Genomic DNA, 16,206 nt, shown 5'->3' on the forward strand with positions numbered 1-16,206 from the left:
AAAGCATTGATGAAGTTGTTGGTATTGCCACCTTCTGTGTAAGACAACATAAGTGCAATACAGTAAACTTCTTTAGAGGGCAATGCATCTAAATACAGCTGTTCGCTGCGAATAAATACTTTTGCGCATTTTCTGATTTTACTAACAATGCAGATATAGAAAAATGTCCAGTTCCAGAGCACATAAGCGAAACATTTAGAGATCACTAAAGTGGCTCTGAGGGGACTTATCAATATTGAAAATGTTAGTTCAGGTGCCCACAAACTAGCAAAAAGTTTTTCTCATTTTTGCGCACCGAGTAAGATACCATTAAGAATATTTCATACTTTTATAAAGGGTAATTGATGACATAAGCATCATCCAAACCCTCCCCGTCATCAATAGTCAGCAAATCGGAACACCCCATCAATGCTGACGCAATATTTGAATGACCCCTAAGTATGATTTCTGTTTTCGAATGAATGATTTTCCATGAAACTATGTGGTTATATAAACATATATTACTTTATTCAATCACAACTTACAAAGCGGAGATTCTCTCTGCACATACATACATAAAACATTTTAAGACCACAAAATTTACTCACCTATTGTATAGAAAAGAAATTGCTGGAACTAAAAATCATTATCACGTTTGTAAAGCGGTGAAATATGGACGAGTTATTTGTCATTTATTATTTTAATAATTCAATTCCTAATTCTTAGATGATTCGATATACATTTTAGCAATTACTGAAGCACAATGGAATTTATTATGAATGAATTGAATTATCTAGAAATGAAAATATCGCACAAATATGAATAATTCACGAGTTCTTCTATTATTCCGACAACTTTTTAGCAATAACAAGAGAGAATATCTTTCTTTTTAGTTTTCCAAAGACCAGTGTTCTTCAACCGCTGGTCCACGGACCAACCAGTTCATGTTTATAAATTCGGCCAATTCAAAATTTCTTCCAATTCAGATACCTTATGAATAATTTTAAATAAAATATTATACCGTCTCTATATTTGTTTTCATTTCTGTGTTAGCCGTCAGTAGGTCTTCAAGTTACTTCTATTATTTATTTACTTTTTGCTAGTCCGCTAATTATATCTCCTATTTCCGCCAACCCGCAAAATTGTTGAACTATTTCTTCACCGGTCTGCGATCGTAAGAAGGTTGAAGAACACTGCTAAGAAAGAGAGAATCTCTACTTAGATTTAGTAATTAACTAGAATACAAAATGTGTGACATTAGAAGCATATATGTGCCGTATGTACTACGGATAGAGAAATCATAGGTTTTTTTTTTACAGAAGTTGAGATTTGGAAACAAACTACGGTTGAGCAGATAATGTTTTAAATCCAATATTAACGGAGGTCGACAGATTACGAATAGAATTTTCTCGACTAAATGAATATCAAAAATAAAATGAACAAATGAAACTATATTTTAAGTAAAAAAAAAATCAAATGCTTATGGGATTTGATGAAACATAAGGAAAAAATATGAGAAATGTCTATGAATGATACTTTGTTTTATTTCATACCTCTTTTCATATAAATATAAATTTATTTCTATCACATTTTTACAACGAAAAAAAAAATACTGTATTTTTCGGAAGTAATAAAAGATTCTAGAAGAATAGAGATGTAATAAAAATACGTTCGTCAAGGGATTTATTACCATGTACATATAATAATCATGGCCTCCACAAAGGTGGGGCTGACGATTCTCCAGCCCGGAGGCCCGCGACGATTCTCATAATGTTTTATTTTTTCACGCTATAAGTTCACTATACAGGGGCTCTTAAAAGTTTGGCCTGTCAAAAATCCCAGCCTAGGGATCCTGCTGCGCGATGTGAAGGGGGGGGGGGCGATGATAATAATGATCATGAAATGATGAATATGATGGTACAGTATATGAACTCGTGCTTTTTTATTTTTTATTTGAGAATCAGTATTTTAGGGGTTTTAACTGTTCGATGAATGTTACATATAATCGAATAGCGATTCTCAGAGCATATATATGAAAGATACCAAGATGACATTTACGAGTATATGAGAATCAAAATCGTGTTTCAGAAACTTGATGAAAGTCTTCAAAACGCTTTCCCTATGTGCAATACACATGAGGATGAACAACAGTCTTTTTTTTTTCTTCGCATTTTTCAGCATATGAATATCCATAGGCAGAGTGAATCAATCGCATGGCACGTGAACAGTTTTGCTTCGAGATCCAGTTCGTTGCGTATTCGTGCACAAACATCTGTTTTCCATGAAGGGTTCTGTAAAATAAAAGCAAGAATAAATACAAAGAAAGAGAGTTTCTTTACTTTTGTTACGAGATTATAACTTGAGATAAGTACTATATGCGAACTTAATTTTAGATACTCACTCACGAGAACTTAGCTCAAAATTTGAGGCCCCCCCCCCTTTATTCAAAATTTCAGTTATAAATGATTATGAAAACTAAGCGTAATGTCTCAAGATGTCAAAGGAAGAGACTTTCTGGGTATTAATTTTAAGACTTAACCATTCCCAAAAATTTAATATCGTTTTTGCACCTATTGACAGTTTTACGTTTAATTTCTTTCCTCAATCAATAACGGACTGGAACGACCTTCCGATCAATAACATCGACAATCAAACGATTATTGATATTATTTATCAAGTTAAACACTACTTGTATCGAATTTCATCTTACGCATTCTTTTGTATAACCCCTAGCCAACCAATATTGAATGAATTAAATGAATGACTATGATATTCATGGCTTGTTCAAAGTTTATACATTTATTTGTTATATTTTTTAAATATAACAAAGTGAATTCTAGAACGATATAAATATCGTTCTGTAATCACGTTTGCTAGCCGAAACGCGATTCCCCCTTAGGTTTCTATAGAAAAGTGTTTAATTCGTTCCAGGTACTGCCCAAAACTAAAAAATTAGTTTTTAAAACACCAAAGAGTGCTATAAAAATAACAGCTTTAAAACTGTATAAATAAGAATTTGCAGGAACATGAGATAGTGTAGATCTTCTTATTTTACACTATGCACAGAATCAATACCACCTTTAGTCTACTAAAGTCTTAGTTACCAGCTTTAGTCTACTTGCAAACCGATCTACCCGTCAAAAAGTCTCACCGCAGAGAGCAACAGGCATACAACGTTGCAATTATTCATTCATTACTCTTCACTCACTATGAGTTGAAAAAATTATAGTTTAAAAATTTGATTGCAGATGGCAGCACAACACAGAAACAAACTTCACGGAAGGTTCATTATATGCACACACATATTCCAACTTGCACCAATTCGTTAGAAGTGGACGAGGTACATGTCTGGTTTAGTAGTAGTAGCAAGCTTTAGTCTACTAAAGCCTTAGTTATCAGCTTTAGTTTACTAAAGCCTTAGTTATCAGCTTTAGTCTACTAAAGCCTTAGTTATCAGCTTTAGTCTACTAAAGCCTTAGTTATCAGCTTTATCACTACACCAGCCAAGTTCATAAGTGTCGCCATCCATTTGTGATTTTATCATTATTATTAGCTTATTTCTTCGTCTGCCACGTGCAGATGGAAAAGATAAGCTTCTAGATCAGTGTTTCTCAACCGGCGGGACGCGACCCGATACTCGGCCGTGATATCATTCACACCGGGCCACGACTGATCTGTCGTTTCATTTCCCCCCCATTCATTTTCCATTAGTCGTGTATTTGACCGGGCCTTCCACTCACAAAAATAAATGAAACCGAGCCGCGGGCTTCCAAAGGTTAAGAAGCACTGTTCTAGACTACCCAGACTGTTCAGTGTGAAGCCGAGAGTCTTGCATTGAAAGAATGCATATTCTGAAAACATAGGCTCCTTTTTAAAAAAAATTCATTTCCTCTATTAGTTGAATATCTCATTTTACATGAAATGGTTGAAAAACTTTCAGAAAGAGAATTGCAGGTACACTTGGAAAAAAATTCCGAGGTGGACATATGAGTAAATCAGGTTTGACTGACATCAATTCTGATATGATGATTGACATTAAAATTCAGCTCACGACGAGATTTTTTTATGTTAGCGCGAGCATCCATATTAACTAAATTGTTTGTTAACCGAATCTGTATTCGTTTTAGACGAGGCAGTAAAATCACGAAAAAAAAAAAAACTTCGTTACCCGTAAAATTCGTAAGTCGAGGTGTATTCACTATATTCAAAATCAGGGTGTGTCAAACGAGGGAAATTTCTATTTCAATCTTTTCTACAGAATATCCATGTTTCCAGACATTTCTTTAAAATGCAGAAAAACAAGTTCTATTAACGCGGCAGTTTATATAGATGTTAGAGGAAATTATACATAATTTTATTTCGCCTGGATATATGATGGACGCTCTCTTCTTTGAGAGTCTTTCATTGGTGACTTGCGCGAAATTTGAGGCAGCGTGGAAAAAAGAAAAGCCTCATTGATGATATGAAGGAAGCCGCTTTTAATGCCGCATCCGCAAACGGTTGTCTCTAAGATTTTTAAGGACCATCTACGTCTTTCGAGCTATAAAAAAAGAAATAGCCTCGGTTCATAAATTTCAGCTTTGTTAGCTTAATTATATTGAGGCCGCCTCAGGGGGAGAGACACAACATCGTGGCTAATGAGAGAATATTATATACGAACTTTCTCACTCTCTTTATATTTTATCCGGATGAGAATTTTTAATTAGTTCGGTTACTTTACTATTAAAAATGATTGAAAATGAAAATAAACAATTAGCATGAACTGAGATTAGGGGAAGGACTTTATAATAATACTCAGTAGATGACAAGTTTTTAGGTTTCTTGAAGCTGACGAAATGATCAATTACAGTAAAAGTAAAATATAACGAGCACGGCTTATAACGGGAATCTCGCTATAACGAGTGATTTGAAAATGATTACCAAATAGCTAATGTTAAAGATGCAAAAGCTTTTCGGTTATAGTGGAGTTGAAAATTAGGTTACACTTGCCATAACATCAAAAGAATTTTCAAAAAAAATTTAGTTTTTCCCTCTCTCACTATAAGAATTGAACATGATGACTCTTATAATGGCACGTGCTCCTCATTAAAATTATTCTTAGCTACTTCGAACAAAGAATGGACAAATAAAACTCAAATCGTTGATCACTTCTTCCTATTTCTGGACTTCTACATTATACACATGGCTATCTCTGATGATTTCATTCTACTATTGTCTCTTCCAGTGACTAAGAGATCACAAAACCTGAGCTTACATTTTAAAGTCGTTTCCGAATGACTGAAGAAAAATCGTGCTAAAAAAGCTTTTTGATAAGTGGGAAAATGTTGACGAGTTCATACAGCAAAAAAAAAATGGAAATGAGCAGTAATATAATGATTGAGAATTTTAATTGTTTTGTTGGTCGACTAAATCATTTTGGCAATACGAAATTCTGTGCAAAAAATGTTTTGGAGAACTAATTAATTGCTGTAAGACCAAAAATCAATATCATGACTAGATTTCTGATCATTCATTGATATTAAAATGAAACGATCTAAAAGACGTTTTAATGCAGGTAAAGAAACAATTTTCTACAATTTTATAACCTGGCAGAGCAAAAAGAAAAAAAAATGGAAATTCGCTTATAACGAGAAGTTCGTTATAACGACAACTTTCCTCGTGATTGTGAACTGTCGTTATAACGAACCTTTGCTGTAATTTAATTTTTTTTTTCAACACGTTTTCTTCATTTTCTCATAATGTTGCCATATACATTTATATATTTTTATAACATGATTGCTCAATTCATTGTTCGCGGATCAAATGTGATGTATCTCAGGCAAAGCTGGTGTGACCAGCTACACAAAAAAAAAACAAAAAAACCAATTTGATTATTATTAATTGATAAAAAATACGAGTTAGGAACGATTTACGTTAAACCTGAAGCAATTCCCTGGTAATAAAAATTAATGATGCCAATTTAAACACTACCACTACTACTTAAACAAACGTACATGCACCTCGTAAACATTCCTCAGGAGAATTTCTATTAAATGGAAACATGCTGCAACATTCGTTCCTAATGCAAACGTATAAACTACCGGATTCCAAGAGGAGATGAACTTCGGAAAAAAAAAATTCACATGCCTCTGCGGGGAATCTATTTCACGTCATCTCTATGGCCCTAATGTACAGTATTATCTAAAATTTGAAAGAGTATTTTCACTCAATGAAATTTGGAGAGTAAAATTGAGTTATTTGCTGATCGAATCAAATACTTGGATGCGTATTGATTAACACTGCATATCGAAAACTTTTGGCAATTACTGTCGTAGAAAACTTGGATTTAATTTAATCGTGAGGAAAATTTTATCGTATTTCTTATACAAATAAAAATGCAAACACAAAGACCATAACTTAATGTAGCTTCAAGTCGGGGGGGGGGGGTCATGGTCATTATTACTCCACCTTTGACGATGGGGTGCAATGCCCTCCCTATGTCCCCCCCCCCCGTATCTGCGTTCATGCCTTATCGAAGCAGTTGATTGATGGTGCATCAAGTCCATCCTAGCCCGTTGAAAATTTTAAAAACTTCGATCATATCCCCCACCACACCTGCGTTCCTCCAATATAAACATATTCGAGAAATCGTCTTTCTTTATAGCTCAAGTCTTGTGTGCCCACAAGAGCACGCGTAGCTCTTTTCTGCACTCCCGCTCAATCAAGTCTATGTCCGTCTGTAGGTATTGTAATTATATCGGTAGGTATTGTAGTTCTAGATCTTGTTATTGTCAAGGGATTGAAGAATTGCTTAACCATCCGAATATTTATTATTACTATCTCTACGCAAGGGAAAGAGGATTATTTTAGGTTTGTTTCTAACTCTTTTATCGTTTTTCCCGCATACACATTCAGAAAGCCCACATGCCTTTTCCGCCAACTTAGTACGACACGTACGGATAATGCAAGAGATTTCTGACAGAAAAAGACCATTAAAAAAGATACTTCGTGTTCAATATCTAAGCTGAACGTTTTGTTTTTGAACGTATCACCTATATACCCTTTTGAACATGTTCATCACAAGCAAGAAAAAAAAGGTAAAACCCCATTTTACGCTAGATCTGAAAGAAAAACTAGAGTTTCCGGGAGAATAAGAAGAGCTTATCGCTTTATTTTGTGTGATCGTGACATCGTAACGATACCGGAAAGAGGATGTCTACAAAAAGAAGGGAAACGATGTAAGAAGGTACAGTCTACCGAGTCACAAAAAAAAAGTCCAGACAGAATACACACAAGAAAAGTGAAGGTGTGCTCCACTCATGGTTTAATGAGCGTCTGGAATGCGAGAAAGATATGATGAATGGAGCTTCTTCTTCTTCCATCTTTTTTCTTAAGTAAGGTCATGACTAGAGTACGTAAGCTCCAAACAGATAACCTACAGACCGTGTAGAAACGTAAACGCGAACAACTGTGACTTTCTTCAAAATAGAGAAGAACAGTAAGAGAAAATGTCGCAACGGGCAGAGACGGGTTACGTACAGGTTCAATCTCTCTTTTTCTTTTTCCATTCCACCTGCTCATGTCAGTTGTACAGATGCGGATGCATACCTCATCGCTTGGGAGGGTTGATGATGTTACTGAGAGGTTGAGCCCTGTCTTTCTATCTGTCTCTTTAGGTTCGGCACTACCCTTATATCCACTCCAGTCGTCGTCGCCTCGCTTGTCTCTTCTAATACCTATTCATGTAGCACCTCTCTATGACTTCCTCATCTCAATGGTTTTTTTTTAAAGGGGTATCTCACAAGAAATCAGTTGTTCTCGACTGTAGGTTACGATACCGTGGGTGGCCTTGGGGTGTGTGCGACAGAGAAAGCAAGTAGTCAGACTTGAGCGAGATATTTTCGCTTTCATTGAAAAAAAAAAACCGCGTGTTGTTTTTTTTTTCTAGACTCTTGAATCTACTGTGAGACAATTTAGCCTTCTATTCTCGATGGCGGTCGCACTTAAGACAGTGAAAAGATTTTTTAAAAAAAGTGCATTTATATATTTCGAGCATTCTGTACAGTAGCTCCTTATCTCAGAAAAGGATTTCTACGCTTAATTATTTTCGAGTTAAAAGAGAATCGTTGAAATAATTTAGAATACATTCAAAACAGATTTGCTTACAGTATTTAAGTTACAAAAAAAAAAACTTGCAGGAAAAATAGTTTTTTTTTTCATACTTTACTTTTCTTAAATCACATTTTTTTTTTTTCAAAGGTGAATACCTAAGATTTTTATCAGTCTTAGAATTCACAAGGTTTCTAATGCCCACGAATATTCATTACGAAGTTCCTCAGCATTGTAAAGAAATGGTTAAAGAGGAGAGTATTGTGTGATAACTTTTGCACTTTAAGCCGCCATTACACTATAAAATTTTGATAAAAGTTATTTCATAAAACTTGAAAAATTCATCGAATAAGCGTGTCGGTTAGATTCGAGCAAATGTGACCAATAATCTTATTGGTTGTTTTTTTTGAAGTTTTGTAAAAGATATTTTATTGAACTTTTATAGTGTAGTCCTGGTCATGAAGTGAAACTAGAGTAATAGTGTATATAATTTCTAGGCCCGTATCTAAACAGGTTTTTTGATTCAATGTTATAAAAATGAGAAAACAAAGACCACAACAGACAAATCGCCCAAATCCAGGATTACACTATAAAAGTTTGATAACAGATCTTTTACAAAACTTGAAACAATTAATAAGCCTATTGGTTACATTAGATCGAATGTAACCGGTACGCTTATTGGTTGCATTTTTAAAGTTTTATTTAAGCGCTTTTACCAAACTTTAATAGTGCAATCCCGGCCTAATAATATTGCCTAAAAATATTGAAATAAATATTTTAAAAAAAGTCCATAATATATATAAATGTTTCTCATCAAACCTAACGAATAATTCGCTATAACGGATTCGACAAAGACCGGGATTAGGCTATCCAATAAAAATGTGATGAAAGATCTTGTACAAAAGGTAAAAAAGCAACCACTAAGCCTATTGGGTGTTACAGTCTCTCGAATGTAACCGATATGCTTATTGGTTGTTTTATTCAAGTTTTGTAAAAGCTCTTTTATTAAACTTTTATTGTGTAATCTTGGCCTAACGAAGATTTTCGTTGACAGGGATGTACACGCTCACATAACACAGCAGCGTCGTGAGCGCGAGAGTCCAATTAACTCACGTCCACCTCATGATTATTTTCCAGATGTATCTCCATTTCTTTTTTACAACGTTTTTGAACCATTTCGTGTAGAATAAAAGATTAAGTTAAGAGAAAATGCATTAAAAAAATAGAATGCCTAGACTTGAATGTTTTCAGTGCACACGGAAAGATTTGCGACATCAAACTAAACTGTCTGAATACACGTTCTTCCGTTGCTAGGTTGTATACATAGTGTAATTGAAAAGATCTTCTTCAGCCTCTCTCTCTGATCTTGTAAATTCGCATATATCCAATTATAGATAATTTCACATAACCCTGACTAGTCAGTTTCAGTCATGGGTCTTTTTTTTATGGTGCTTCTTTAGTGTTTTATAAAACTTACCCTTCAAATTTTGGACAATATCTGGAACAAATTGAACGATTTTCCATAAGAAACCTATGGGAAATCGCGTTTCGGCCAATGAAGATTTTGGCTTGGGGCCGTTCAAGTATTACGTCATCATCGATGTGGGGGGGGGGGGGGTTCCCGATTTGCTGACTTTTGATGACAGGGGGGGGAAAGGGGGTTTGGATAATGCTTACGTCATCAACCACCCTTTATGAAAATATGAGTTAGAGCGGCAGAGCTGATGACGAAATTTTTCTGACGGGGAGGGGGGGGGGGTGTCAGCGTTTTGCTGACTTTTGTTGACAATGGGGGGGGGGGTGGGGTAAAAAATGGCTAAAAATTTGCTTACGTAATACTTGAACGGCCCCTTACGAATGTAATTTCGGTACTAAATATCATTAATTGAAGTTCAATTGACTTTCGTTGCCTTTGTCGGAGGCGGCCGTTACATATTATTTAATAAATTTCCGGACACATCCATCCGTCTAGAACACTTCAGTATCTCTCCGAAATGTGAACTGTGGTGTGTCTGATCCTTCAATATTCAATGTAAATTAATAACAAAAGATTTTGCGCTGTTTTCGATGAGATACCGTGAATATGGGATATAAAAGTACAAAAATTCGCTCCTGTAAGTGGGTAACTAAGCGAAATTTCTTAGTTATTCACTGACGGTGTATGTGATTCCTTTTTCCTATTGTTTTTTTCTCTAAATAATGTGATTATAGGTGATATTAGGAACAAAAAGAAAATTGTGTTCACATCCAAAGCCTACCTTTTTCTTTCATCCAAAGATAATTTTCAGTGTCCGGTCCAAGAGCCTTCCATCCGCCAAACGGAGAACGCATAGCTTAGTTTTTCGTGCGCCAGGTAACTGCAGGACGTGGTCGTCGTCTTGATGTCTTGTTGCTCGTCGCTCTGAAGTACGTGGTACAAGAAATCGATGTACCTGGCCGCGAGCCTCAGAGTCTGTATTTTACTCAGTTTATCAGACGGCAGTGTCGGTATGATCTTGCGAAGTGCCGTGAAAGCGTCGTTCAGGCTCTGAGTCCTTTGCCTTTCCCTGACGTTGGCCAGAACCCTCTGATTGTGTAGTTCTTCGAGATTATGGTACGATCTCCTGCGTTGACGCTGGTGAAGTCTCGTTTCTCCTGCGCACCTGGAGACAAATATTATAGAATAAATGAGAAAGTTGATGAGAAGGTCTATTTTCCTTACATCCCCGTGTATAGTTTCAATTTCATAACCTCTTCGCTCCAGAATGTGTACCCCATTTTTACGGTTTGAAATGGTTTTTAACGATTTTTTTTTCCAAGTTAAAACTTGAGGTACACATACGTGTACCTGAGTATTCAACTTAAAAGAAGAATCATTAAACTCAAATGGTCCTGGTAAAGATATCGACCCAAATTCATTGTAATTAGTTTTTTTTTTATTTTTAAAGGAAATTTTAAAATACAATAAACACAAATCAATTAATAAATTTTTTTTTAATGGTCAATTTTGCCTCAGGTTTGAAGATAATACAGTAGAACCTCCCATAACGGTAATAGTCACCGTGTTCAGACCCCTCCCCCCCAATAATTTCTGAAAAATAATGCAATGCATCTCCCTTTTCCTGCGTACGCGCTTGAGTCCCGCATATACGGGACGACCAGCAACTTTCAGCCCCCTCCCCCGTCAATGTTTCCTTCATGTCGGTGCCTCTGATAACGGTCATTCCCCGTTAGTGGACACTTGCTGTTAACGGACACTTTTTTTGAATTTCGTCGATATAGACAACAATATATTTTACTATCCATTAACGGACACTCCTCGTTAGAGGACAAAATCTTCGGTCCCAAGGATGTCCGTTATCAAGAGGTTCTACTGTCGAAGTTTTTCAAAAATTTTGATGCATGATAGATTTACAAGTATAAGCAGCATTGTACCCAGAGGCGTATTTGCAGGAGAGCTAAGCCCAGGGCGGTGAATTCAGAGGGGAAGGCAAATATCAGGAATTAGTGGTCAAGAAAATTAGAGTAGGAAGAGGGAAAGAAAAGTAAAATCATGAATGCGCCTCTGCGAATAGTGTGGCTGACTCTGCCACGAAGCTGGGATGAAAGAGATCTCGGCAATGGGATAAGTTCAGTGGCGAAGTTCTATACTATAGAGCGAAAGCCAGATCATTGAGATACCAAAAGAGCGACCTAGACAGTGTGCAAGCGTATGAGCGACCACAAGTGTGACCTAGACAGTGTGCAAACGTGTGAGTGACCAAATGACAAAATGAGCGAGGGGCCAGTGAGTACAACGTCATGAGGCCCAGGAGTACAACGCTGCTTATACTTATAAATCTATCGTGCATCAAACTTTTTGAAAACCTTCTGCAGTAGAGTGACCTGGAGAGTGTGTGAACGTAAGAATGACCTATAGAATAAAGAACCACATCAGTGAGTGACCGAAGGAGTGGCCTACCGAGTGTGTAAACACGTCAGTAATAGAAACATTGACTTAGATAGGCCTACAGAAGCATAATTACAGGGTGCGGGAGGGTTAAGCAGGTTATATCTTGGGGTGAAAAACTTGTGGAAAGAGTGGTCGAATGGGTGAAGGGCGGCAAAAACATAAATCCGTCTATGGGTTGTGACAGAAATAATCGATATTATTTTTTAAGATTGAGAAAAATTCGTTAAAACTGTCCTGCTAGAAATTATCAAGTCAACTATATTCAAGGTTTCTTGATTTGAGAAGTTTTCTGCTGTAAGATAAATCAAGTACATTTTCACAGCAAATATGCAGCAACTGCCAAAACTAAATTATCTTATAGGATATTTTTAAAAATGATGTTCAAACATCATTTTTTAAAAACACGTACTTTCTCCATTACGAATATTTTTTCATAGTTTTTCCATTCTTTTCAGCATTTATTTAAATGGCCTCATAATAATGACCTGTTTACTGACAAACAGTGTTACCTAGAGTTTTGAGTTTATTTCATTTCTGAAGTTACTTGTGCCATGAAAAACTTGTATGTGTGTATGTCTATCGCTGTAAGCAATTTTTTTTCTCCATTGTATAATTATTTTAGGAGGATCTGTTCGAGATCCGTTCCACATCCCCTACAATATTAATGATTGTATAAAAATCAATTTTCATGATATATACAGTCGAATCCCGTTATAACGAACGCCAAGAGACTGGAAGAATCACTTCGTTAAAACGAAATTTCGTTATAAAGGAATTCCAGGTTACCTAGCATTGTTCCTATGTAAACTTGTTTGTGGGATTAAAAAAGTGTTCGTTAAAACGAGATTTTCGCTATAACGGTATTTGTTAAAACGGGATTCAACTGTATACAGTACAGTGTTTTCTATGCTGAATAAAAGCAGTTTGGATTATAATACAATCAAAAATCCACTTCTACTTTGGGCTTCCCATATTTGGATGATGACAACCATACTTATGTATGGTGTCATCATACGTAAGTATGGTTATACATGAGTATATAGATTATACGAATATATGACATATACTCGTGTATGATCATTACGATCCTTTTTAAGTTTCTATTAGTTTATTTTCTTTTATTCCTGGATTGATTGCTGTATTTAGGCTCTACGAATAGGCTCTATTTCTTATAGAAATTTATTATTATTTTTCTTCATGGTATTTATATATATATATTCCTATTTTTTATATTTTGTGTTGGATTTATTTTGTATTTACGTAGAATAAATGGTCGAGGTGAAACTTTACGATAATAATTTTATAACTCGAGGTAAAATTGTACTTTGGAAAGTTAATGAATTTTCTCAATTTCTGACCATTTTTGTATATTTTCAAATAAACAAAAACCTTCAATAGCTGTCAAGTTCTCTGTATTCGGAAATAGTGATATGAACTGATAGATATTTGATATGATATCTGATAGATCACTAGTGATATGAACCAAGCGAAAGAAAAAAATTTCAAATAGTTATATGTATGTTAATAAATATATAGGTGAGTATGAAAATGCTTTCTCGTCAAAAGTTGTGAAATTGCTGAATGCCCTGATGCTCCGATATCATAGTAAGGAAGATTAAGTAAAGATTAAGTAAAAAGAATAAGTAAAGATTCTATTATAATGTAAAAACCCATTATAATTATTCATTGTAAATGTTGAAAAAATTTAGTTTTAATTGATCAGAATCTGAGAGAGAGAGAGAGAGAGAGAATTTACGTTCTTCTTATCACACTCATTAAATACCGTGCAATATATTTCGAGAGATTGAAAGAATGTGTATAAGGTGACACACATAACTTTGCTTGTGATATTATCAACTATTTGAACCAGAATATCGCAAGTTCTTTATCGTCGTTCATAAGGTTCCCAAGAATTTTAAGTCACTTACTTTCCCCCCCCCCCTCTCTCTCCTTACCATAGGGAAACCACACATAATACATTGGAAGCAACACGTGTGTTCATCTTTGATTACGGTGATTGTAATACAATGAAAGATTTGTAGCTTTAAAGTTGTTTTCTCCGGAGCAACGAAAAGGTGTAGGGTGGTGTTTCTCAAAGTGTGCGTCGCAACTACCTGGAAATATGGATATGTGTGCCTATTTATGCTTTAAAGTGGTTCTTTGATAGGTGAAAATATCTATTCAATTATTTTCTGGGAAGCCTCATACAATGCATGAATTGGTTAAGGGGGTGATAAAAGTTTGAGAACCACTAGTTTAGGAGCTCTGTATGAAAGTCTTCAAGATACTAAGGTTTTTTTAGCAATGGGTCCATGACGGCTTGATACTCTAAACTTCAAATGTCTCTAGTTGAAAACATCCACATCGATTGATTCAAGATACGTTCCGATTTTTGTGCCGAACGATATTTTTCTTAGACTGATGAACGTGTGAATTTTTTTTATATCAATCATATATATTGCTGTCCCGCTCCTAGAGGCATACAGCGGTTATTTTTTTTATATATAGCGTGATCCTCACGTATTCCCAGGAGATCCGTATGATCTGCCCAGGGAATTTGTTAGTGTTAGGGAACACACGTGCTCGAACCGGGATAACTTACAGAATAAACAGAATATACTGTCTGAATCGACTGTCAGTTCGGGTAATATTGCAATATTCAAGAAACGCTATGACAGTTATTGTGCAAATATCAAGAAAAACATAGAATGTCCTACTTGTTTATTTATGGGTAGAGTTTTTTTACGACCTTCGATTGGCTCTTGCCTGTTGGAGAGCCATCTACTATTGTATTGCACATATTACGGTAAATATGATTATTAAGTAATTATGCATAGTCGGCGGTTATTAAGCATAATCAACAATCGTCTCGATAAGTTTGATAAACCTCACATTCATCACTTTTACCGGTGGTTGTGCATAATTCCCAAGTGAAGTTTGATGAAAAATGTAAGAAATCATGCAGAATTATAATTTTTGCCCGTACCTGATACGTACACTACACACATTTCGCCATAAAATTAAATTAAACTGAAATGAATGTGAAGAAGGTAGAAAATCGAGCACTGGGGATTACACATAATCATTGGTAAATGTGATTAATTCACAATATTTATCAAATTAACTGAAATGATCGGTGATTATGTATAATAACTGAATTTATCACATTCACCGTGACTTGTGATACAGTACACCATTTAATGAGATTACCTTGCAGCCATAATAAAACTAGTTCAAGTTGCCTTAGATTAGGCTGAATACAAATCGAATTTACTATAGAGCATACTCACTTGGATCTGTAGTTTCCTCGTTTCTTCTCTTGTTGTAGTTGGGGCCGCTGATGATGTTGTGGTTGTTCCGATAAATCCTGGTTGTTCTGCATCGGACGCACCATACTCGATGAGAACAGTCTTTTGGTTTCGGAATCGAAAGGTAAACAGCACAACGCCGCACCAACCAGACTCAACCCGTCATCGGAGTGCATTTGGTCGACTCGAAGCAGTCCTGATGTCGCATCATCTGTCCTGTTGTCCTGCAATATGTCGGATAATGACGAGGTCGTTGTTTCTTCTAGAGATGGACTCCTTCTGGTGTCGGGCCTGTTGATTTCAACGCTACTGGTATCTGATACCTCGGGAGATAACATATTCGCATAGATTTAGTTTGAAATCCAAATTATAAATATGAGCGATAAATACTCCCACACGGATATGGAATATTGAGTTATCCTGTGGGTGTCAAAGTTTTGTCCGAAGACAAGCTGGTCGTTTTGATTTTAATACTGATTCATTCACAATATTGATGTCGCAAATTATATCTCCTTCCAGGATAAAAAACGAGACTTATATTTCTCAATTTTACTGGAAATTCTATCAAGTTTCGTATTTCTCTATATATCACGTGTATCCCCCGAAATTGAAAACTCGTGAGACAGATCGTCATTAATTGTATGCAGATTCATTAAGGAATGTATTTCTTCTCAATCGCTACCGAATATTCTAGAATATGTTTCATTCTCAACGACATTCTTTCTTTCATCAACGTCTCTCAAAGAGGAAGGATCCAAACATAAACACAAGTCCAGGGGATGTATGATGATATGAAAGAAAATTTCGCCCCAGGCGCTTGAATATTTTTACGTTTTTGGTTGTGGTAAAAGGGGAGAGTGGGACGGGGGCGGCTTTAGCGACAAAATGGGAATAAGAGGT

General features: G+C 35.7%; 1 protein-coding gene across 1 annotated transcript; it reads right to left on the minus strand.

Annotated features, from left to right (window-relative positions):
* Nucleotides 1-484: 484 nt before the first annotated feature.
* Nucleotides 485-16,206, minus strand: LOC149079071 (uncharacterized). Its single transcript, XM_089240533.1, has 3 exons — nt 15,289-16,206; nt 10,326-10,709; nt 485-2,270 (listed from the first exon to the last, which is right to left on the minus strand). The coding sequence occupies exons 1-2, from the start codon at nt 15,642-15,644 to the stop codon at nt 10,352-10,354; spliced, it is 714 nt and encodes a 237-aa protein (XP_089096659.1). The 5' UTR covers nt 15,645-16,206; the 3' UTR covers nt 485-2,270; nt 10,326-10,351.

This window comes from Pholcus phalangioides, unplaced genomic scaffold, assembly GCF_987345545.1.
Source record: "Pholcus phalangioides strain wild (caught in Gottingen) unplaced genomic scaffold, Ppha-v1.0 ptg000013l_1, whole genome shotgun sequence".
NCBI classification, from domain to species: domain Eukaryota; kingdom Metazoa; phylum Arthropoda; class Arachnida; order Araneae; family Pholcidae; genus Pholcus; species Pholcus phalangioides.